Source organism: Serinus canaria, chromosome 5 (genome assembly GCF_022539315.1).
Source record: "Serinus canaria isolate serCan28SL12 chromosome 5, serCan2020, whole genome shotgun sequence".
In the NCBI taxonomy this organism is placed as follows: Eukaryota; Metazoa; Chordata; class Aves; order Passeriformes; family Fringillidae; genus Serinus; species Serinus canaria.
In genome coordinates, this window is record NC_066319.1 from 9,847,758 (window position 1) to 9,870,006 (window position 22,249).

The window sequence follows — 22,249 nt, forward strand, 5'->3', positions numbered from 1 at the left end:
TTTAATATACTTATTCTTCTGACATCCACGAGTTGTTCCTGCACTGTGGGAGACAGGCAGCAAATCCCGAATATCCATAAGGGACATGGACTTTTGAAGCTAATACCAGAGTTTGAACCACGTCAAACATGTCAGCTGCGTCGTTCTGTATTTTTCATGTTTCAGTTTTAGGGTTTTATCCTGAAATTGTCATAGTGAATGTTCAGGTGGGTATTTAGGCAGCCAAAGCCACCCTCAGGCTGGAACTGCAGCATCCTCCTCAAGGAGCTGCTCCCCTTTGCTATCGGGAGAGACTGCCCACCCTTTAAGAAAACCATGTTAGCAAATACCGCAAAAATGTCTTTAAGTCGGGAAACATTTTATACAGATGCCCATTTCACACTGCGGCATTAGAAGACAATTTTAGTACCTCACACACCAGCAGCACCGGCACCCTCACAGCTTTTGACTCCTACACGTCCGCACAGACGGCCACAAACTCCTCGATCTTCGGGCTGCGAGTGCCCAAACCACAGGGTGAGGCAGTGAGAGGCAGTGAGAGGCAGTGGGAAGCAGTGAAGGAAGGAAAGGAGAGAAGGAAGGAAGGAAGGAACTGCGCTCCGCCTTTCCTTGAGGGTAGGAGCCTCGCGCGCGACTGTTGCCCCCGTAATGGCCGCCAACGCCTCCCCTGAGGGAGGGGGCACGAGGCAGAAACGGCGCGAGGCAGAAACGGCGCGAGGCAGACGGGGCGCGAGCGGGAAGCGGCACCAGCATCCACGCCCTCAATCCCCGCCCGCGCACGCCGCCCTGCCCCGCCCCCTCTCCGCCTGCCCCGCGCCCTCGCGCATGCGCGGGCCCGCCCAACCGTCCCGGCGCGCTCCAGTTTGAACTCCTGAGGGGAGCGCGGCCGCCATGGACGGGCGGCTCTCCCGCATCCCCGTGCACTCCCGGCTCCACCGCCCCGAGCCGTCCGCAGGTGAGTGCGGGGCACGGACGGGCAGGGGGGCACGGCTGGCGGGGTTCGGCCGAGGGGTGCAGCGGAGCGCCGGCGTTAGGGAGCTCCATCGCTGCCTGACTACGTGGTGGCTGTTCCAAAATCTAATTATAAGGTTTATTCCACTGTTAGGTCCCTGTTTAGGACTTAGGTTAATGCTCATCCTGCTATGTGTACCCTCCACCGGCTGAAGATAGCGGCCCATTGGTGCGAAAGATGCTTCATTCACAGTCTCTTACTTTTCTAAATCTTTTAATGCTGCTTACAGGACTTTATAGCATTGTATAAGCGGGACGCACCCTGGATTAGCGTTAAAAACAGGGGAGCTGGGTTGTATCGGTGGAAACTCCGCGTTGCTCTAATGTAAATGGCTGTGTCGTTTGAAAAATACTTAACTTGAGGGAGAAAGAGCAACTTCCTAAAGCCACTGAGTGAACAAAGCTTTATATACTCAAACAGTTGTGATTTAGGATAAATTAACTCTACATAAAAAGCTAGTTTTCTATGTTATTTTAGTAGCTATTCACTCGTAGCAAAATATAGAGGTCTCTTAATAGAATTTCATGTGGGCTGTGTTTGTTTTTCTTCCAGTATTGAACAACAACCTTGTGGCATGATGTCTGCTTGTTGTTGAGACCTTCTTTATTGTGTATTATCACTTCAAACTCATTAGTGCTAGCCTGGTAATTGTATTTTAACACTGCCTACATCTGACCTGTTTGTGGCTTATTCTGGACCCTTGGTCCTGGATAAAACTTGAGGTCTACTCTTAGTTACTTCTACCTCTACTTCTACCTAAAAGTCTCCATTCTAGCCAGATATAACTGCTTTACCTCAAAGGCTTAAGAGACCTTAATGGAGGTTACTTCTAGTCAGTGGTGTTTTCACAGCTGTCTTTTTCTCACAGAATTGCAAATGAATTTTCCTTCAAAGAGAAAATGTGTCAGCAAAACATCAGAGCCAGAGCTCAGCGTGGTTCCCAGTCTTCACTTTGCCTCAAACGTTCCAGCAGACAGTGTCTTCAAGCCTGCAAACCAAGGGTAAATCAAAGCAAAATATTGATGGATTTATTTGGCAGATGTCCTAAAGATGGCTCATTTTGGACATTTTGTTAAACTAACAGGCTTGGTGATCTGCAAGAACATTGTAGTCTTCTGGTAATTGTATTTTATCTCTCTTTTAAGATTGCCTAAATCTGAGAAGAAAGTGGAACCAGTTTCAAAGAAGACAGTGGCAAGACGGTATGTGCCTCCCATCTCTGTTAGTTGTCCTTGTGCTGTGGTGTTCTCCTGTGAAGGCTGGTGATGAGCTCTCACCCATGTGCAGCTTTCCTGCAAAGTTTGCAAATTAAATCTGTTGGTCGGAACAAATGCTTAAAAAAGGGCAAAGGGAAATTAGGAGGTGAGCAACACTGGTATTTTTGCCCCTGAGTCTTTGCTCTTTAACTCCACAGCCCTCTTAGCAGACACCAACTAGAAGCAGAGCTGAAAAACAGGAATCAGTTGGTGGAAACACTCAAACAACAATTAGCAAGAGCAGAGGTAAGGATAGGAGAGAAAAATAAATAAATCGTTGAGTAATTTCTGTATTCTGATCCATACAGGGTCATGTTAAGGATTATCTCGCTTGTTTTCTTGCCTTCATCAGAATGTCTTTCTATTCTTCTGCAAGTTGTTTTCCCATCTGTTCAGCTTTGGGGAGGCCAAACTGGGAATATTTTGTCTGGTTCTGAGCTCCTGGTACAAAAGAGATATGGATGTACTGGACAGAGTCCAAGAAAGGGCCACAGAGATAGCTAAGGGACTGGAAGAAAGGCTGAGAGAGCTGGGACTGTTCAGGGACTTCTGTTTCAAACAGACCTGATTTTGTGGAATCAGGTTTAGTGTCAGAATTGGCATTTCATTATTCCCATTATTCCCTGGCTCTCAGAGATATCTCTAGGACATGCTTAGTACCACTTCTGTCATGTACAGGAGGCCCACCTGGTAACGTACAGCTGTAAAATCTCACTTTATTTTCCAGTTTTCCATCTGTGGGATGATCATTCCTCTTATCTCACAGCTTGATTTTCTTAAGAGCCTTTGAGACTTCCTATGAAATGTTCCCAAAGCTTCTGACACTATATGCTTATTGATCTTGGAGAATTGCATTCAACCTGGGAGGTTGATCAGCTTAGCCAATTGCCTGGTAATATCTGGATTGTGTAGGGAATAATGCTGTGGCTTAAAGACCTAAGACACCCTTTTCTTCACAATGTTTAAATGCTCCTCAATGCATGCATTGTTTATGTAAATGAGAGGGAGCACAAGAAAAGATAGAGTTGCCTAAAAGGAATTAGTCCCTGATCAGATTTTTCTAGTAATTGCTCTGGTTGATGTAATAAATGTATTAATCCTGTCAAGAAGCAGGGGCAAGGACCTGCAACAGCCTAATTTACTGTGGTGGTAGAGACAGAAGGCAATGTCTGATTCTTGGTGCCAAGTGCAGTATTGTGAAGTTGTTAGTATCAGTATTACTAAGGAGAAGAAAATCTCCTTGGGAACTTGCCTCACTTACAACCTGTGTTAACCAGGGCACTCTCAAGTTAAGGGAGTTAAAGAAGGAGAATGAGAGGCTGGTCCATGAAGTTGAGAAGCTCAAGAAAATTCAGGAGACTTGCATGACGATTTTAGAAAACAGAAACATCAGTCCTGGTAAGGAGTTTGCACTTTGCTTACATCCTGGTACTCCTTCTCCAGAATGTTTCTTTTTCTTCTGTTGTGACTATTCACAAGAAATTTGGACTGTGCTTCCTTTTTTAGGGAATACTGCTGGAATTCCAGGGTTTGGGGGAGTTTTTTGTGGCTTAAGAGTAAGAACTGCTTTCTGTAGCATGCCCAGGCCTGGATAAACTAACTTAGTATTTCCTGCTGTAGAAAGTCACTATGAAAAGCTGTTTGTTCTCAGAGTTATGTGTCTATTAGAGGTTCATTAATGCACCTCCCGAAATCCTTACAGGTAGCAACATAGAGGAGGAGAAAGAGACGCGTGCTTGCCGGGAAAAGACAACAGTAAGCAAAGCTTGAAATGGGCTTTGAGGGGTCTGTGTGCCCCTACCCTTCTCTCCTGATGCTGAAACAACTGAGACTCACATTTATTTGCATCATATTAAAAGTCATTTTTTTGACTCTTTAGATGCTAACTAACAAGGTCACAGAAGAATTGATGCTATTTTGTCACAGAGTTGCAAAAGAGAAGGAGATGCTTGAGGTAAGACTGACTCAACCAGGCAGTGAGCACCAGGCCCTCATATTTTGCTCCTCCCAATTCTCCTTTCTTCCACATGAGCCAGATGAAAACCTGCAGTATTCCTCTTTTAATATAAACATACTTGTTAAGGAAACCGTTACTCCCTTTTAAATAAAGGGATCCACCAGCCTGGTAGTTATTCTGGAAGTCAGAGCATTTGAACTAAACTGTTGCAGAGCAGTGACCCTGGCTAATCTCTGGGGAAACTGAGAAGTGTGCAAGCATAAGTGGCTTCAGTAATTACCAATATAAGACCAAAATAGTTGTCATTCAGTTCTACAATTTTTGATAAGAAGCTCAGGAGCTAAAATATAATTGTTATAGGAGACTTCCTAAATTTTTGGCCATAGATAAATTTACATTTTCCACAAGCAATCAAGGTAAATGAAATCCCAGACTTGGTTTGGGAGGAACAGCTCAGATGCTTTAGGACTTGGCTTTTCTGTTCCTTACTCTGTTGTTAGTAAAATGTGGTGTGCACTGACTTCTCCACAGACAGCCATGGCCAAGTGGAAATCAGCACAAGAAGAGAACCAGCATGCCCTGGAGAAGCACTCCTACTTCCAAGCTCAAATTAAGGAATGGAAAGCCATACTTGAAGCGCTGGGGAAGCTCCTGGCAATGTGAGGCAGGAGGATGGACTGGGATTTTTGCTGTTTCACCCCTAGTTCAGTGGTCCCTGTTTGTCAAGCCTTGTTCCTGCGTTTGGTGATCCAAACGCCGAGCTGGTGGCTGCTCCCCGGCGGGGTAGGGACGGACGGCGGGCTGAGGCAGCAGCGATGGCCGCTCAGCCTTGTGTCAGGCGTTCGCCGCTCTGCTCCCGTGTTCGTGGGTTTAGTTCATTAAAGGTGGTCCAAGAACGTGGGCTCAGCCGCGGCCGCGCCGGGAGGCGGGCGCCGGGAGGGGAGGGGGACGGGGCGGGGCGCTCCGGGGCCGGGCCGCGCCTGCGCGCGGGGCTGCGGCGCGGAGCGGTCATGGCGGCGGCGGTGCTGGGGCGAGCGGCGGGCGGGGCGCGGCGGTGGCGGGCACTGGCGGTGCCGCGGCGCGGCGGCGCGGGGCTGGCGGTGGACGACACGGTGAACGGGCTGAGCGCCGAGCAGCGCCAGGTACGGGCGGGCCGCGCCGCCACGCGCGGGGGTGTGGCGGGGCGGGCGGGCGCCGATTGGCCGCGGCCGGGGCGGGCCGCCCAATCCCCGCGCGCGCGGCGGGGGCGCGGCGCCCTCGGACACGCGGCCCGCGGGAGTGACCGGCCCGGCCCGGCCCGCGGCCTCGCCACAGAACGCAGCACTGCGTAAGGGAGCGGCCCGGCCTTCGCCTGGGGCCTTTTGGATAGGCGATAATCGTCAGAAGTGCGATCGTCAAAGGAACGCTTCGGCGGGGTCGCGGCACATCCTCCCTAAAGAAGTGTTGCAGCTCTCCCAGCTTGTTCTCCTGCCCAATGGGGCGCTTAAAGATTTAGGATAATTCTTGGAACTCATTGCAGGTTACGGCTTTCCTGCAAAGGGACAGGCAGGGGCAGCACATCTCTATTCTGGTGACTAGTGACAGGAGCCCAGGGAAGGGCAAGAGCTGGGTCAGGGGAGCTTTAGCCTGGGTATTGGGAAAAGGCTCTTCCTCCAGAGAGTGGTCAGGCACTGAAACAGCTCCCCAGGGAATCATCACAGCCCTAAAGCTACCAGAGCTCAAGGAGCATTTGGACAACGCTCTCAGGCACAGGGTGAGACCGTTAGGGTTTCCTGTGCAGGGCTGGGAGTTGGACTTTTTACCAAAAAGCTCTGAAAACACTGGGAAAAATAAGACTCTTACACTGTCTTTAGTTAGTGTGTAAGGCATTACTTTATTCTTGACCAAGAGCTGTTTGTGTGGCTGACAAAATTCTGACCTCCATACCAACCCAAGACACAAAACTTTTTCACTTACACATATTTAGCAAACAATCAACTTAAAGTTTATTGGTTCTAAGTTGCATCATTCTCTTTATTAATTACTGTTCTGTCCTCTATTGGTTGTTGATTTCTCACTCTTCATGATAATCTGGCATACTTTCTTTAGTCCTTTTATCATTTTTTCTCAAATTGGGAGTTTACAGCTTTCTAGGCTTCAGTCTCATCTGTTTCTTCTGGTTACTCCAACACATCTTTGAAAGGCCATAAACTTAAGATCCCAGGTGTCCAATCTTCAACTTCCTCAGGCTTTGTTTATTGGAGCTTCTCAGGATTAGTTTTAGCAAACTTAAGGTTTCAGTGATTTAATGATCAAAGTATCAAGTAAGTGTCTGTGAAAAAGAAACTTAACTAATGCTGACCACAAGTGGGCATGCTTACAATTAATTAAAACAGCTAATGAGACATTAGTTAGGAAGGTTACATCATTTCCAACAGACTGGTGATCCTTGTGGGTCCTTTCAAGCTTAGAAAGTTCTGATTCTATGATCCTTAGCTTTGCTGTGTTCTTCTGTGTGCAACAGCAGCCAAGTGCTGACCGTTCCTGATGTATTCCCTTCTGCCCCAGGGCTTGGAGTGAAGGGCAGTGTCTTCCCAGGACTGTTCCACACAGGCTCCTGCCATTGAAACACTGGAGCTACAGCCTCACTTTCCAGATAATTCTGATGGTGCAAGCATATGATGTGCAAAATAAACTTAGTTTTTTTTTGTTTGTTGCTGCAGAATTATTCCTTGCCATGGTTGTGTTCATGTTTATGGCCTTATCAGCTCAAACTGCCATTTCTTTGTACTGTTATATTCAGCAGATGTAAAAGAAGGTGTGAAGTATTCCTCTTGTTCCTATCTGTCTGATGGAAAAGCTAAAAAGAAAAAAAAACCAGAAATATTTTTCAGTAATATTAGTGAAATTGTGAACTAAAGCAATATAACTGTTATAAACTGGCTTAGAGTGTCAGGGCTGCCTGTCTGACTTCATCCTCAGTCTCTAAGTGATTAAGACTTTTTCTATTATGGTTTTAAGCTTGTCTTAATTTATTTTAAGCTGTTTGCTCAAGTGTAATGCAGTCAGCTTTGTCACAGCAGAAAGGTATCTAATGTCTTTTGGGGTTCTTTTTAGGTCTCTGAATCTAGCAATGGGAAGAAAGCTTGTTTGTTAGTGGAATCCAGGGTCTGTGTGACTGTGGAAATTTAACATATCAGTTGTAAAAAAAAGGATGCTTAGGTTTTTTTTTTTGAGAGAAAGATAGAGGAGTGTGGGCATATTCTGGTTTGTTGTTCCTGCTCCTTATACAGATTCTGGTTTAACAGCTCAGGGCTTCAGTCTCTAAAAATGTTGCTTCATCAGAATTAATGTGTGGGAATAAAGAACCAAAAAAAAAAAAAAAATTGTTCAATTCTACCATAAAATCAAGACCAAGTTTTTAAATCTTCCTATAAAAAACATGTAAGATACTGTATACATTTTATTAGCATGCTTATAGACTTCTGTAGCATACATGTAGGTGTTCAGAGTATAAAATTTAGGAAAATATCTTGAGTTTTTAACTTGGATCAATGAACATTCCTGGCTCTATCAAGTTTCCCCACTGTAGAAGGTAATAAGGTAGATAATGTAGTTCTAATTTGACACACAAACACGTTTTAATTAGTATCCCTGCTTATTGCAGGCCTCTGCACACCATTAAACGATGCTGTAAGCAGCTATGGGATGGGGTTAGCACATTATAAACTCAGTTCATCAGCTTCCAAAGTTCCCTGCCCAAAAATATGCCTGAAACTCCAGTGCAGGCAAGAGTTCAGGAACATTCTCTCCTGTCAGGGTACAATTAAGGTTAAATGCTGAAAGGGACTAAAGTACATGAGGTCCTTTCTAAAGGACTAAAGAAATGACCCTCTGCTGTGGTATTTCAGCCAGTAACCTGAACCATGGTCAGGTTACTGGCTGGTCTTGTGCTTCTGGGCTTGGGATGCTGGAGTGGCCTGGTGAGGGAATGTTGGCAGGACCAGGGGAAGATGATGACAATATATTGCTGAGATGTAATGGATGTGTTTTTCCTCCCCTCTTTTCCCAGCTTAGACAGACCATGACAAAGTTCTGCCAAGAGCATTTGGCTCCAAAGGCCCAACAGATTGACCAGGAAAATGAATTCAAAGGCATGCGGGCAAGTATTACATGTGTGGTTCTGAAAGCCTCTCTGGGCTTTGATCTCTGCATTAGTCCAGACAATCCCAAGCCACACCACAGGAACATGTGCATTAACTTTTCAAACTTAAAAGCCACAGAGAAAACCTTTTTTTGATTTCCTGTTTTAGCATTTGTTACCAACTTTCAGCAACCTGGGGCAGAACCCAGCAATAATATTCATAATAAAGATTGATAAGGGTCTCATTTGGATTTTTATCATGGAATTCCTGCCTGTCTGTTTTGGCTCCTTCCCCAAGTGTGCTTTGTATACTCCTGGCTCAGTCCCTTTCTTGGACGTGAATTTCCTCTTCAGATTTGCTGTGAAAATATTGTGTAAAAATGCTGAAACTTGTCTTTCTAATAAACCAAACAAATCCTGTGCCACAGGGTACTTTGATTGATGGAAATTAGAGATCTGACTATTGGTTTTTATAAGCTCCACAAGACTCAAAAAGCTCTAAACATCTGCCAGCATTTCCTAGAGCTCTGATGTTGACATTTCCAGGGATGAATGTGCAGCTTTGAAGTGAAGTGTATAAATTTAGCCTGGCATTCCAGATGTCATCCAGAGCTATTGTATGATACTTTTTGAAGTCTCTGATAATTATTGCCGGACACCAAGGCCACGTGAGTAGCACTCACCTGTGTGTCACCACATAGCAGAGGAAAGGAGCAGCAGGGAGATGACCCCACCATGACACATGTGGGCCTCCCTGGTGACAACATCCTTTGCTACTGCATTTTGTCATGGATGTAGCATTCCCATTTTTTAATCTCCCCCAAGGATGCTTACTTGGCTTTAGTTGCCAGCTCCTGTTTTACCAGAAGAGTTTTAAAGTTTCATCCCATAGCTTCCTATTTCCAGGCTTTTGGTAACGGATAGTTTATATTGTTACACAAAAATTTTCATTGGAGTGTGCAAAGGGTTAAATCTTAGGCGGTGTCCTTCCAGAATTAAATTTAGGCATTTGAATTTTCACTGAATTCCACAAGCTTCTCCCATGTGTAGCATAACTAGTGTCCTTAAATCTGTGTGGTTTCTCAGTTCCAAGGATGGAGCTGCACTGGGGGAGAAACAGGAATTAGGGTTGTATTTGCCTCATTTTCATGATATCTTGCAGATTAATGGATGTGTCCAGTGAACTACCTGGGGAAACTTGTTATGCTGATGCCCAGACTGCCAGTTTGGGCTGATTGCTTGTTCTGTATTAATAGGATTTTTGGAAGAAACTTGGAGAACTGGGAGTTCTAGGAATCACAGCCCCTGGTAAGTTTCTTTCGATCTTTTCCCTTCTGATGGGTGATACTTCAAACAAATGAGAGACCACTTAAACTCTCACTTTCCAGTTCACAACAGCCTTCCTTGTCTGTGATGTAGCATCCATTTTGTCCTATCTTTGTGTTTAAAAAAACTCTTTCTCAACAGTTTTTCTTCTTCTCTGACTTTGGATCCTTTTTCATTGCCTTTCACAATTTAAAAGCAATGCTCAGAAATTGTTTCTCCAGATGGTAACATATGTAGCTCAAACGTATTTGTGCCTTTCTAATATGAAGCAAGTTTTGAAGAATGAGAGCTAGAGATAAAAGTATCCTAGAACAAATATTCATCTGTAATGGGAGAAGTTAAAGGGTTTAAAATAATGCCCTGATAAGCTGTGATAACTAATGGGGAGTGACCACAGCCAACCAGTCGGAAAAAAATCAGGGGAAATCTTATTCAGCCTTGTGCAGGTTAGTGAAAATGTTGTGATGAGTGTTACAGATGAGTGTGATTGTGCTGAATGCACCAAGGCAATGTAATGAGGAGAAGCCCTTAATGGAGAAAAGTGGCTGATGGGGCCTTTCTTTCCCCATGGAAAAGTCTGTTTTCTGGATGTGGCTGTGCAAAGGCTCTGCAGAATCCAGCTGAATAGCAATGCGTCGGAATAATGCCTCTGCCTCGCTTTCAATGCTGAAAGACTCTGCATTTCTGCTTCCTCTCTCTCCTCTTCCCCATTTACTGCTGCTCCTGTTTTTCCTCACTCTTACCTTCTTTCTTCTTTGATCTTGTGCCTGAGGCTTACAGCAGTTTCCCACACTGTAAATAAGCCATCCCTTCACGAGTCCTGTCCTTCTTGATTTCCTCAAAGGTTTACCTCTCAAACCCTCCTATGCCCAGGATTTTTCACTTTATTTTGGATTGTGGAGTTGCGTGTTTCTTTATTAATGTTGGTTTTGTTGGAGGAGAGTGGGATTTAGCATGTAAAGATTGTGTGGGATCTTAGGAAGGTGTACCCAATTAAATGGCATGTTTGGGTGCCAGTGCATCCAGTCTATTAAGGGAACATTTTAAATAACAGTGCTGTTTGTTTTCTTCCTAAAACTAAGATATCTGTGGTGTTTGTAACTTTCCATTTGTTTTATAAAGTGCATGATGAAGAAATGTAAATATGTCGTTTCCATTGAATGATAGTACAGGCATATCATATACAAAGAGCAGTTTTGAAAGCACAGCATCATTTGAATTCACACCATGGTTGGTGTTATAAGAGGAGATGTCTGGCAGGATCATTTTCCTGTTCCTCTTGCAGTGCAAAGCAATCCTGGATTTGTGCTGCTTACAGTTACCTCACCTTTCTTGAGGTAAGCACCAATCCCAACCATTATATAGGAATTCGTAAAAAACTCCCTTGTTTTGGCATACATGAGAAATTGTTAAGCCCATTTTTTATGATACTGATAGCAAACTTAGGTTTGTGGTAGGGAGAGATTTTAGAGGATAAAGGCCCCTGCAGATAAAAGCAGGAGTCAAAATGAGGGACATGGGAGGAAAGGCTGTGTGTGATGCTAGTGGCTGTGGTGTTAATTTGAGGAATTTGGGACAGCAACCCCTTGGAGCTGTGCCGTTTGGTCACTCTGAACACAGACAGAGATTTGCTCTTACCTTGTTGCTCTTGCTTGCAGCCTCCACATTGATGACAAGTAAGTGCTCCCAGCTTATCTCCCCAGCTGCTTCTTGGCATTCATGTCCTGTTGTAGTTCTTTTCTTAGCAGTACAACCACTTGCTTCCTACCTGGAGAACAAAGCTTTTAGGTTGGGAGGTGACTGTATTTGTGTGTATAGAAATGTGTTTAGAGGTACATGTGTATATATTGATGTAGCCTGTTGCTTCCTTAAGGCCTTCTCTTTTTACCTGCCATCTCTCTCCCTGTTCTCCTGTGTGATTTTAATCTTTACTATTAGTTTTAGGCTCAACTCCATGTGCCTAGCTGGGGTCTCAGTGCTGCTCTGTTGCGTTTCATCCTCTCTTGGAACCAACGTGCTTGTCACTGATGAATTACATTTATGGATCGTTCTCGTTCTCAGTTGGCCACTCATCAAAATTCTGGAGTCCTGTGCATTTGTTGGCTTAGAAAAGTCCTTAGTGTCACGCTTTTAAGCAGATTGAGAATTCCTCACTTGTTTAAGGGCAAACATACATGGATTTTACAAACCTTGCCTGTGTTCCTTTGTTCTCACCTTAAGGAGGTTGCAACTTGGTGATTTAATCTTTGTGATAATACTAAGGTTGATATGAAGGACTCATTATTACTCAGTGTCAGTAGCATGTTCAAGATGTGTCTTTGTGCACATTCTACATATAATCTATGTTACACAGTCAATTATGGATTATGCTGAAGACAAAATATCCCTGTGACTTTAGGATGAGAAAAATGAAATTCAAAAAGGATGGGGAAAGCCAGAAGTGCCTAGCTCAGGGATGGCAACAGTCAAACCCAGAAGCATTTTCAGTGCCTTGGATTTTATTGGAGACTGAACCCAGCCCTGGGATCTTGTGCTCGTGGTGGGTAGCATGAGCTTTTCCCTCTCTTCCCAGCGGAATATGGTGGATCTGCCCTGGGATACCTGGACCACGTGCTGGTGATGGAGGAGATCTCCCGAGCGTCAGCGTCCGTGGGGCTCAGTTACGGGGCCCATTCCAACCTGTGCATCAACCAGCTCGTGCGCAACGGCAACGAGGCCCAGAAGCACAAATACCTGCCCAAGGTATGTGGCTGGATGAGGGGCAACACTGGAAAGCATCCTGACTGCAAGGATGACATCTTAAGCACAAGCAGATTTCAGTGACCAAAACTTAGGAAATGCTGAACATGCCAAACTTGCCCTTCTCTGGCTTGTCAGTTTTTATCCTATTAATCCATATTGACCTCATCCCATGCCTGTGTCCTTGTCTGCTGGCAGCACAGCCCAGCTCTCTGGAGCTGTGTTACTAAGGGAGCCTTTGAGGTGACACTGGAGAATATTCTTTCAAATTCCCAAATCACTTTGAGATCTCTGAATGAAAGTCACTGCTTTTCTCTGTTATATTCTCCATTTCTCACTGCTCAAGTGCTTGTTTTGGCTGTTAATTAACTACATGTGAAACTTCATCATCACTTGGGGCATTGATGTTGCAACTCAGAAGTGCATTAATTAGATTTCCGTTTTTAAATGCATTTAAAAACAATGAGCACATTGAATCCCAGCCACTGAGATTATCGGTGAAATTATCAGCACAAGAAACTTGATTTAAACAACGTGCAAAGTACAGGGTCACTTCCTCACAGCACTGTGCAGCCTGCAAATGTGTAACCCCAAATTGTCCTCCTTCCTCAGGTGTATTTTCATGCTTCATTCTCTGCCTTTCAATGAGATGTGAAGTCACTTCATCTCTGACTTGTTTTGGCTCCTGACAGAGCACTTTAAATGTGCTTAACTAGATTTGAGCACTTCATGGAGACTTCTGTAGCAATGCACTGATGGATTGAATTGGTTGAACATATCTTAAACATCGAGTCATTTTTTTAGAAAAAAATAGAGATCAAAAGGAGGAGAAGATGGATAAAAGAACACAGGGAGTGGAAAAAAGGCAAGGAGAAAAGGGCAAGATGAAATAACAGTGAAGCAGAAGCAACAGCTCTGCTAGAGCCTGGTGTGAGGAGGCTCAGGAGGAGGGTCCATCTGCTGTTGTGGGGTGAGGGTGGGGGGACTGGGCCATGAGACCATGCAGAGAACTTTCCCATCCCTTTTCACCTCCTCACTGGCCTTTTGTGTTCACCAGCTCCTGTTTGTGTAAAAGGGCAGGAGAAAGCCCAGGCAGGAGCTGGGGACAGGCATATGGCTGCTTGCATGGTTCCTTGGCACCTTCCTCATGTGTTGTGCAAGCAGGGCTGTGTTTGTATAGCTGAGACAGAGCTGAGTCACCCTTCTCATCCTTCTGGGATTTGGTTCTGTTCCTTTGCGCAGGAGCAAGGGAGCTCCTTGCTCAGGCTGTGCCGGGAACAGCAACTCTTGTTTGAGTTCCTGCAGAGAACAGTGACTCTGGAGGCTCAGTGCAGGAAAACTGGCCAGGGGGCTAAAGAGGGAACACAAACCATGCTCCTGGTCTTCATCTTTTGCTAATATTTATCCTTTCTTCCAGCTAATCAGTGGGGAGCACATTGGAGCCTTAGCCATGAGCGAGCCAAATGCTGGCTCTGATGTTGTGTCCATGAAGCTGAAAGCAGACAAGAAAGGTAAAGCCTGTCCTGTGCTGTTCAGGGAGTTGCTGGAGGCCACATCCATGGAGGTATTCAAAGAACATTTGGCCATGGCACTCAGTGCTCTGGTCTAGTTCACAAGGTGGTGATGGGCCAAAGGTTGGACTCAATCTTGAAGGTCTTTTCCAACCTAAGTGATTCTGGGAAGCCTGTTAGTGAATAAATGGAGTGGGAAATACCGGTGTTGCTGTCATGAGCTAACAGATTTAATCTCTTGGCTTCCAGGAGACTTCTTTGTTTTGAATGGGAACAAATTCTGGATCACCAATGGGCCAGATGCAGATGTTCTTATCGTATATGCTAAAACTGACATGAACGCTGTCCCAGCCTCCCAAGGCATAACCGCCTTCATCGTGGAGAGGGTAGGTTTGGTCATTCCCACAGGGTTTTAAAGCAGAATCCTTCATCTTAACTGCCTCATTTGGATGTCAGCTGGTTTTCCTTCCATAGCTGCCACCCTCTTCCTCAAAAACAAACTACTTTCTACCTTTCAGGCAGGAAAGGAACCTTTAATAAAACAATATCTGAGATCAGTACACCTTCTGATGGATGTAACTTCATTATTAAAACAGTTCAGTTACTGGTAGAGCTTCCAACCCTGCTGTAGGAGAGTCTGTGTTGGCAGCTGTCTAAATAACTTACTTGTTTGCTGTTTATGTGCATTAGAAAATGGGTGCACAGGGTTCATATGTGTGTCTTTCTCTGTCCATTTGCTTTCTCCGCACTTCCACTTAGATCTGGTCTTGTTCTTAGGTCACTTAATCTCCCTTCTAGCACCCTACACATGTTCCTGTGGTCAGGGGAATTTCACAGATCTCTCATTATATCTTTTTTAGTCTGTTGGAACTGAGATGTGAAATGTATTTTTACTGCCTTGACTTTGCAGGGAATGCCAGGTTTCAGGACAGCCCAGAAGCTGGATAAGCTGGGAATGAGGGGGTCTAATACCTGTGAATTGATCTTTGAAGACTGCAAGGTCCCTGGTGAGTTGGGTTCAAATCGTGGTGGTTTCCTGTGTTCTTGATCAGATAAATTGGATCATTAATTACATGCATGTTCAGCCTGTGACCTGGAGGGCTTTGCAGATGCTTATCTCCTCTCTGGCAGCCTCTGAGGGAGCTGATGGAACTGGAAAAGTGCAATCTGCTGGATTGCAGGGAGGGAGCACATAATTTGTCAGGTCACTGCTCTTTCACCCTCGTGGACCTAGTTCTTAACCACAGTTTCTCCAAAGCCTCGCTGAAGCTTCCCAAGAAACTTGTTTCCATAGAGCTCTTGTCTTGTATGGAAGTGAGCTACTTTGCCCTAGAGGTTTTTCCACTTAAGACTTTCCAACAGGCTTTTGTAACTCTTCTGAGTTCTTTTGGGGCCAGGGCCTGAAAAGAGACACCCTTTCCCTTCTTAGTTAGCACAGCAAAGGTCTCTGTAATAGCCACTGGAATAACAAGTATTTGTTATTCCAGTGGCAATTTTTGTTGATAGAAAAATTCCAGCCTTTCTAGAGCAAATGGAGAAGATGTCTTATCATAAAAATCCTGATTGCACATTTGCAGAGCAAGGAGCTCTCCTGCTCCCCATATACACTTTCAAAAGCTAAAGTGGAAGAGTTTCAGCTGAAACCTAACATTTATAACTGTGTTGGATCCCTCCACTCTGAAATCATAAAGGCCAGTGCCCCGGTGCTCTGATCATGTCCCAGGAGTCATCCACAGGGAACAGCATGTTCTCGAGGAAAGAGGATGATGACATGGAGAAGCACATCACTGCAGTGTTAGAAGTTAATGCACTTGGCACTCTGGCCATTAATGCTCCTTCTGATCTTTGGCTTTGGAAGTTGAAACAGTTTTTTCCAGGAAATTTTTCAGGCTATTCAGTCTTTTTTCATAGAATCCCAGGATGGTTTGGGCTGGAAGAAACCTTAAGCTCATCCAGTCCCACCCCCTGCCGTGGGCAGGGACACCTGCCACTGGCCCAGGTTGCTCCTCTCCCCAGTGAATACAGACCCTCAGTGAGCAGCTTGTCTAAGTTTTACACATAAATAAATCACTTTTCCATTGCTCTTTGCAGCTGAAAATGTCTTGGGGACACTGAGCAAAGGAGTCTATGTTCTGATGAGTGGATTGGACCTGGAGAGGCTCGTGCTGTCTGGGGGCCCCCTGGGGTAAGGGATTGTCATCTTTTGTAGGCTGTAAGGCCAGAAAGGTCCTTGGTGATTGCCGAGCCTGGTGGGGATCCCTTGGGGCCTGCAGCTCTTGATAGGATGGATCCTGGATGGAGAACTGGGTTACTGGGGCAGCAGAAGAGAAGAGGCTGGGTCAGATGCGGGAAGGAAGCAAGGTGCGAGGAGATCCCATGGCTGCTGGGTGTCCCAGTCAAAACCAGCACAGAACTCCAGCACCAGCACAGCTGCTCAACTGGACTCTCCTGAAGGTGCTCAGGGCCCTCCCAGCAGCCACTGCTCACTCAAATGTGCTCTGATCTCTCATCATTGAGCTCTCAGTTCCTCATGCAGTGGTTTTCCAATTTGAAAGCATCTCTGTGGAGCTCCATGTGAGGGGCAAGGGATGAGAGAAGCAATGCCAGAAAGAATGTTTGCAAGTCTGCCTGCCAGTGTCCGCTGACTCTCCAGAGCAGCCTTTGGAAATTATCAGTCTTGATAAAAAAATTTCCAGAGGTATAAATCTGCTTCAGTCCCCAGTTGCTGGCTTGTGTATTCCTGCGTTATTACTCAGGGAATAACCAGCACGTTTGTATTATCAATTCCTTAGAATCTAACACACTATCCAGAGACTCAAAAACTGGTTTGTTCTTCATTTATTCAATCCTTAAGCTCCTCAGTAATTATTGGCACCCCACAGTCCTTTTGTCCTCTAAGTGGTCTCTCTGGGCTAATCCTTTTGTGGAAAGATCAACTTCCACAAAGCATGAGGAGGATTTTTTCTCCTCCTTGTTCTTACCTGTGTTTTTTTTTTTTTTATGGTATTGGCTGGTATTCCTTGAGTTAAGGGCTTCTGGAGGTTAGAGGAGCACAAACTGTCCTGTCCTGGCTTTGGTTATGAGAAAGCTCTTCAGATCTCAGTCTCCTGAATTAAAAGGTCAGACCTTCCCACAGGATGTCTCAAATGAACACTGGGGAAAAATATGGAACCTTTGGATTTTATTCTTGGCCTTGTTTGAGTGGAGCTATCAGAAGACAGCAGGATATCACTTCAGCTATGGAGAACCTTTTTACCTTGGGTTACATTTCCAAAGTTAAATAATTGTTAATTAATAGTTCCACTGTTTCCCTTTTCCCTCTTCTCTTCTTAGGCTCATGCAAGCTGTTCTTGACCATGCAATTCCATACCTGCATGTCAGAGAAGCATTTGGACAGAAAATTGGCCACTTCCAGGTGAGGCAGAAAAGGAATTGGGACTTTTTGTCTTCTTTTCTCTTTAAAACTGAGAAGACTGAGAGAGCTTTGTTGTGGTGAGGTCTTTGCATGGAGGAGGTGACCTGCTGTTTATGCTGGGGCTGCATAATGTGGTAATGAGCAGCCTGGGCTAGTGGAAGGTTCCTGCTCATGGCAAGGAGATGAAATTCGATGAACTTTAAGGTCCCTTCCAACTCAAGTAATCCTGGGATTCTATGATGTGGTGAGAAGGTGGAAAGACCTCTGAGCCTGCTCCTCTGAGATCGCTGTTGGTGGGTGAGGGACTGTAGCTGATATCTAGGGGTCTGTGGCTTAACAGAACCTTCAGCTCCCTCATGTCTGCCGGGTCCATGTCTCCTCCCACGTCCAGTTCCTCTGAGATATTTTGGAGAATGGGTGATTCCCCTAACTCATGTTAATTAAAGTCCCTTGTCTTTGGGCTGTGCAGCTCATGCAGGGCAAGATGGCAGATATGTACACACGGCTCATGGCCTGCCGGCAGTACGTCTACAATGTGGCCAAAGCCTGTGACCAGGGCCACTTCAACGCCAAGGTGAGCTCAACTCCTCCCTGGGCTGTGTGTCCTGGGGCAATTCATCCAGCCCCAGAGCCTCAGCTGGGGGGAGCCTCTGTACAAGTCCCCACAGCCCGAAGGGTGTTTTTTTCACACCCAAAGTACCTTTTTTCACTCACAAAATAAAAGCAAACCTCCTTTTACAAGTCAAGAGATTTAGCAGCATCAGTAGGTGTCTATTGGAAGCCCAGACAGATGTCCTGGTTGTTGTAAGGGCTGTAGCCGTTGTTAGAGGTGTTGTCACCTCCACCTGTCACCATGCCTCTGTTGGAGGAGGATGTTGAGTGTTTAACAGAGGGAGCACAGTCTCTGCATCCCAAAGCAAATCATGTTGGCCTCCTGGGGGATTGATGGGCCTTTGTGAGACAGCCATCTTCTCTGGTGCACTTTTTATTTTTTTCCTTCTTCTGTCTTCATGTGGCATTTACAGACCTGCCGTGATTGTTCTGTAGTAACAGGGACACTGCTGGAGCTCCCTGTCCCCGTGCTTTGTGATCAAGTAGTTCAGGGTGTCTGTAGAGTGATGGCAGCATGAGGGCAGCACTGGGACTGGAGATGGGCAGGTGACAGCTTTCCTGACTGTCCCTTTGTGACTGTTCCATAGGACTGCGCCGGAGTGATCCTGTACTCAGCGGAGTGTGCGACGCAGGTGGCCCTGGATGGGATCCAGTGCCTGGGTGAGTCACTAATGGCTGGACAGAGCCAAGCACAGTTCAAGAGTGTTTCCCTCTGATGTCCCACCCTCAACCCTGAAATCAGGGACAAGGAGTGACTTAGGGCTTTTTTTGTGTGGCAGGTGGGAACGGTTACATCAATGACTACCCCATGGGGCGCTTCCTGCGCGACGCCAAGCTCTACGAGATTGGGGCGGGCACCAGCGAGGTGCGCAGGCTCGTCATCGGCAGGGCCTTCAACGCCACCTTCAAGTAACACTGCCACTGCAGAGGCAGCTCCACGACCACCATGAGGCCTTGACCGTGAGGCTGGAGCGCACAACTCGGCTTCTTCCTGCCTGCCATTCCAGCTTTGTCACTTGTGGAGTCCCTTCTGCCTGCTCTGGGAACAGATGCTGCTGGACTAGGCTTGGATGAAATGAATCAGAGAGGGTACATGGAAGAAGTGTTGTTTTTCCTCTTTTGTGATCATCCTGATTCGTGGTTTTCATGAGCTGTTGATTCTCAGTTTTGCAAGGCAGATGTTCATCCCCCCCACCAGGCAGGCTGGCAAGGGGTGTGCAGCCACTGCACACAGAAAGTCAACCCAAACCCACCAAAATGGACAATGAGGGAACAACTTTGTTCTTACCAAAAAGCCCTGAGTGCCATTAAACAGTTAGAATTTAGCATATTGCCATTGGAAGGTGAAACTTCCTGATGTGACCTTCCAATGGGATTACTACCTTCCATTTTGGGAACTTGACACCAACCACATTGTGGGGTTGCTGTCATGAACGCTTAAAGTCATCTGTGCACAAGCAGCGTTTTAGGTGCTGATTCCTAAAACCTCCTTAAATCCCATGTGTGTTGCTTTGCAGAATTCCTTTCCTATTTGCAGCTTTCCTAGTCTGGCTGCTTCTGGAGTTATTTGGGTGCAGGCCCAAGCCCTTGCTGTGCTGACTGACTGCTCCCACCAGGTCATTCTCTCAGAGTCGTCACCATCCATCACTCTGGGGACAAGTTAACACCTCAGAGCTGTGTTGTGACATCTGTGAATGAAGCAGGCAGAAAGAGCTGATTTCTTTGGAGTTTGGTTCTCTCTGAAGATTGTTGTTTTGACCAAGCCCTCCTCACACTCCAACTCTGGGCAGCTGAGCAATGTGTTTGTGAGTGATCTCAGTGCATCTTGTATCCACCAAATTGGGGCTTATCCAACTTTTTAAAGGAAATTGCCCAGCATCCTGCCAGCCTTTAAGTGTGAATCACAAATGGAAATGGGGTGCTGGAAATGTGATTGAACAGTTAATTAAACCATTGCCATGTAGGCAGTTCCCAACAGTTTTAACAAAACTCACCTTCAACTGTGTGTATTTTTTTGGTTATAGTTGACTCCTGTCTATACCAGGTGACAGTAGACTAGAATTTTAAAATGCCACAGATTGAAGACAGTTCACTTTTCTGGATTGCCAGGTAGGTCACCAAGAGTTTATAAAAGTCACTAAGAGTCAGAAAGCTTTTGAAGTCCTGGTGGTAGCACATTCCCCCAAAGCTTCATACTTATTCAGCCTCAGTGGGTGACTGTCACTCAGGAAGTGTCCCAGGGTTTAATTTTCAGCCTAAATCTCTGGATAGAGGGTGGACAGAGGTGCTTTGTCAGGAATATTTTGTTGAGCTGCATCTGAAAATGCTGTGGAAGTGAATTTTGAAGTGCACTTCATACAGGAAATACTCAGTGCATTGCTGTCCACGGATGTAAGAATTTAGTTAAGTGACCAGACATTTATGTTTTGTCACAAAATTATTCCTGGATCACTGGATCATTCCTGCCAGAGGAACTTCTCTAGGGAGTGTCAGAGCCTTGACAGGATGGTGTGAGATTCGGATTGTTAAAATTATGTTTTCTAAGGTGGAAAGAACCCAGAGATTTTTAAACCTGTTCTTCAGCATTGGAGAGGTCTGGTTTTAATACACATAATAAATAATGCCTTCACTTTCTAGGCTGATCAGCACCTTGGAGTTGAAGGTAAAATGAATCAATATCTAACAGATCTTGGGACAGGGGCAGGGATGGATTTATAAATCCTCATCAGGGTTGTGTTATTCAAATCTCACTCCCTTCCACAGCAGCTGCCTCGAGAAAGGGATGGGAGAGCTTTTATGGGAAAAAGAGGGTTAATCTTTATATTATACTAATAAAATAAGCTTTTGCTGTGGCCTGTGCTGTTGGGGGGGCCCAGCAGAGGGGAAGTGAAGGCTCTGCTACCCACCAAAGCACATCCAGGCTGGCAGCAGCAACAGCTACAGTGTTGCTTTCCCTGCCTATCCTTCTGTCTTCCCAACCACAGCTTTTCCCCATAATTCTCATTTAAAAGAAATATATTTACAGAGATCATGCAGGCTGTGCTTTAACCCCTCTGGAGAGTAACAGAGCTAACAGGGAAAACACAGGGGGCTGTGCTGCTGGATATCATCCGAATGGTTTCTGCTGTGGATATGTGATGGAAATTGTCCTGGCCTGACAGCCTTTGGCTGGTGGCAGGGCTGGATGTGCTGCATCTTCCCTGTTTTTCAAGATCCTTGCCCTGTTTGCAGCTGGCTGACTGCTGAGCAGAGAAGGCATGGAGAGCAGTGGGGGGAATTATTCATGAAGATATGCAGTGGGTTGACCCTGGCTGGGTGCCAGGCACCCACCAAAGCTTATCACTGCTCTCCACAGCTGGACAGGGAGAGAAAATATAACAAAGGTTCATGGGTTGAGATAAGGATTGGGAGAGATCCCTCACCCAAAACTGTCAGGCAAAACTGACTCGAATTAGAGATGTTAATTGAATTTATTACTAACAAAATCAGAGCATGATAATGAGAGGTAAAAAAAACCCTCAGAAACATCTTCCTTCCTTCCCTTCTCTAACTCCTCCCCCCACAGCAGCCCAGAGAGACGGAAATGGTGGTTACAGTCAGTTCATCACAAGTTGTATCTGCTACCGCTGAGGGAGAGGAGTCCTTCCGATGCTCCAGCACGGGGTACCTCCCACGGGAGACAGCTCTCCATGAACTTCTCCAATGTGAGTCCAGCCCATGGGCAGCAGCTCTCCATGTACTGCTGCATTGGGGGTCATTCTTCCACAGAAGAATGGGGTCAGTCCTTCAGACTCAGCCTGCTCCAAGGTGGATCCCCCACAGCTTCACAAGTCCTACCAGGAAACCTGCTCCAGCGTGGGCTCCTCTCTCCATGGGTCTGCAGGTCCCTGGACAGGCATGGCTTTCCTACAGATTCACAGCCTCCTCTCAGGCATCCCCCTGCTCCAGTGTGGGGTCCTCCACAGGCTGCAGGTGGATCTCTACACACCCATGGCCCTCCATGGGCTGCAGAGAGACAACCTGCTGCACCATGCTCTGTACCACAGGCTGTAGGGGAATCTCAGCTCGCACCTGGAGCAGCTCCTGCCCCTACTTCTGCACCACACCTTGCTGTCTGCAGGGCAGTTCCTCTCACATATTCTCACCCTACTCCTCTCTAAACCCAGTTATATCTGCCTATTAAGTTTCTTTTTCTTCTTCTTAAATATGTCATCCCAGAGGTGTCACCATTCCAGATTGGCTCAGCCTTGGCCAGCAGCATGTCCATCTTGGAGCTGCCTGAAATGGGCTCTGCTGGA

General features: G+C 46.0%; 3 protein-coding genes across 6 annotated transcripts in view; 2 read left to right on the forward strand and 1 right to left on the reverse strand.

The window, feature by feature from the left end:
* The window catches only part of CCDC9B (coiled-coil domain containing 9B), a 59,242-nt gene extending 58,535 nt beyond the window's left edge, over positions 1–707 (reverse strand). Inside the window, exon 1 of one of the 3 annotated variants that reach the window (XM_050975212.1) lies at positions 410–707. The gene's annotated coding sequence lies outside the window, so the exon portion shown is untranslated. The remainder of the gene's footprint in view (positions 1–409) is intronic. The other 2 variants (XM_018922135.3, XM_050975213.1) reach the window with 2 other exon arrangements.
* A 139-nt stretch (positions 708–846) lies between these two features.
* On the forward strand, positions 847–5,121 carry KNSTRN (kinetochore localized astrin (SPAG5) binding protein). The gene is made up of 8 exons (XM_050975390.1): positions 847–955; positions 1,881–2,013; positions 2,158–2,214; positions 2,427–2,514; positions 3,546–3,666; positions 3,971–4,023; positions 4,148–4,222; positions 4,757–5,121. The coding sequence occupies exons 1-8, from the start codon at positions 892–894 to the stop codon at positions 4,886–4,888; spliced, it is 723 nt and encodes a 240-aa protein (XP_050831347.1). The 5' UTR covers positions 847–891; the 3' UTR covers positions 4,889–5,121.
* IVD (isovaleryl-CoA dehydrogenase) lies at positions 4,757–20,599 on the forward strand. 2 transcript variants are annotated; one of them, XM_050975389.1, is made up of 12 exons: positions 4,757–4,884; positions 8,277–8,366; positions 9,605–9,656; positions 12,247–12,416; positions 13,831–13,924; positions 14,174–14,310; positions 14,835–14,931; positions 16,016–16,109; positions 17,258–17,339; positions 17,809–17,913; positions 18,539–18,611; positions 18,731–20,599. In XM_050975389.1, the coding sequence occupies exons 2-12, from the start codon at positions 8,289–8,291 to the stop codon at positions 18,862–18,864; spliced, it is 1,116 nt and encodes a 371-aa protein (XP_050831346.1). In that variant the 5' UTR covers positions 4,757–4,884; positions 8,277–8,288; the 3' UTR covers positions 18,865–20,599. The 2 variants fall into 2 exon arrangements, with proteins under 2 accessions (XP_050831346.1, XP_030096319.1); XM_030240459.2 differs by lacking the exon at positions 4,757–4,884 and adding an exon at positions 5,230–5,367.
* Positions 20,600–22,249: the final 1,650 nt, after the last annotated feature.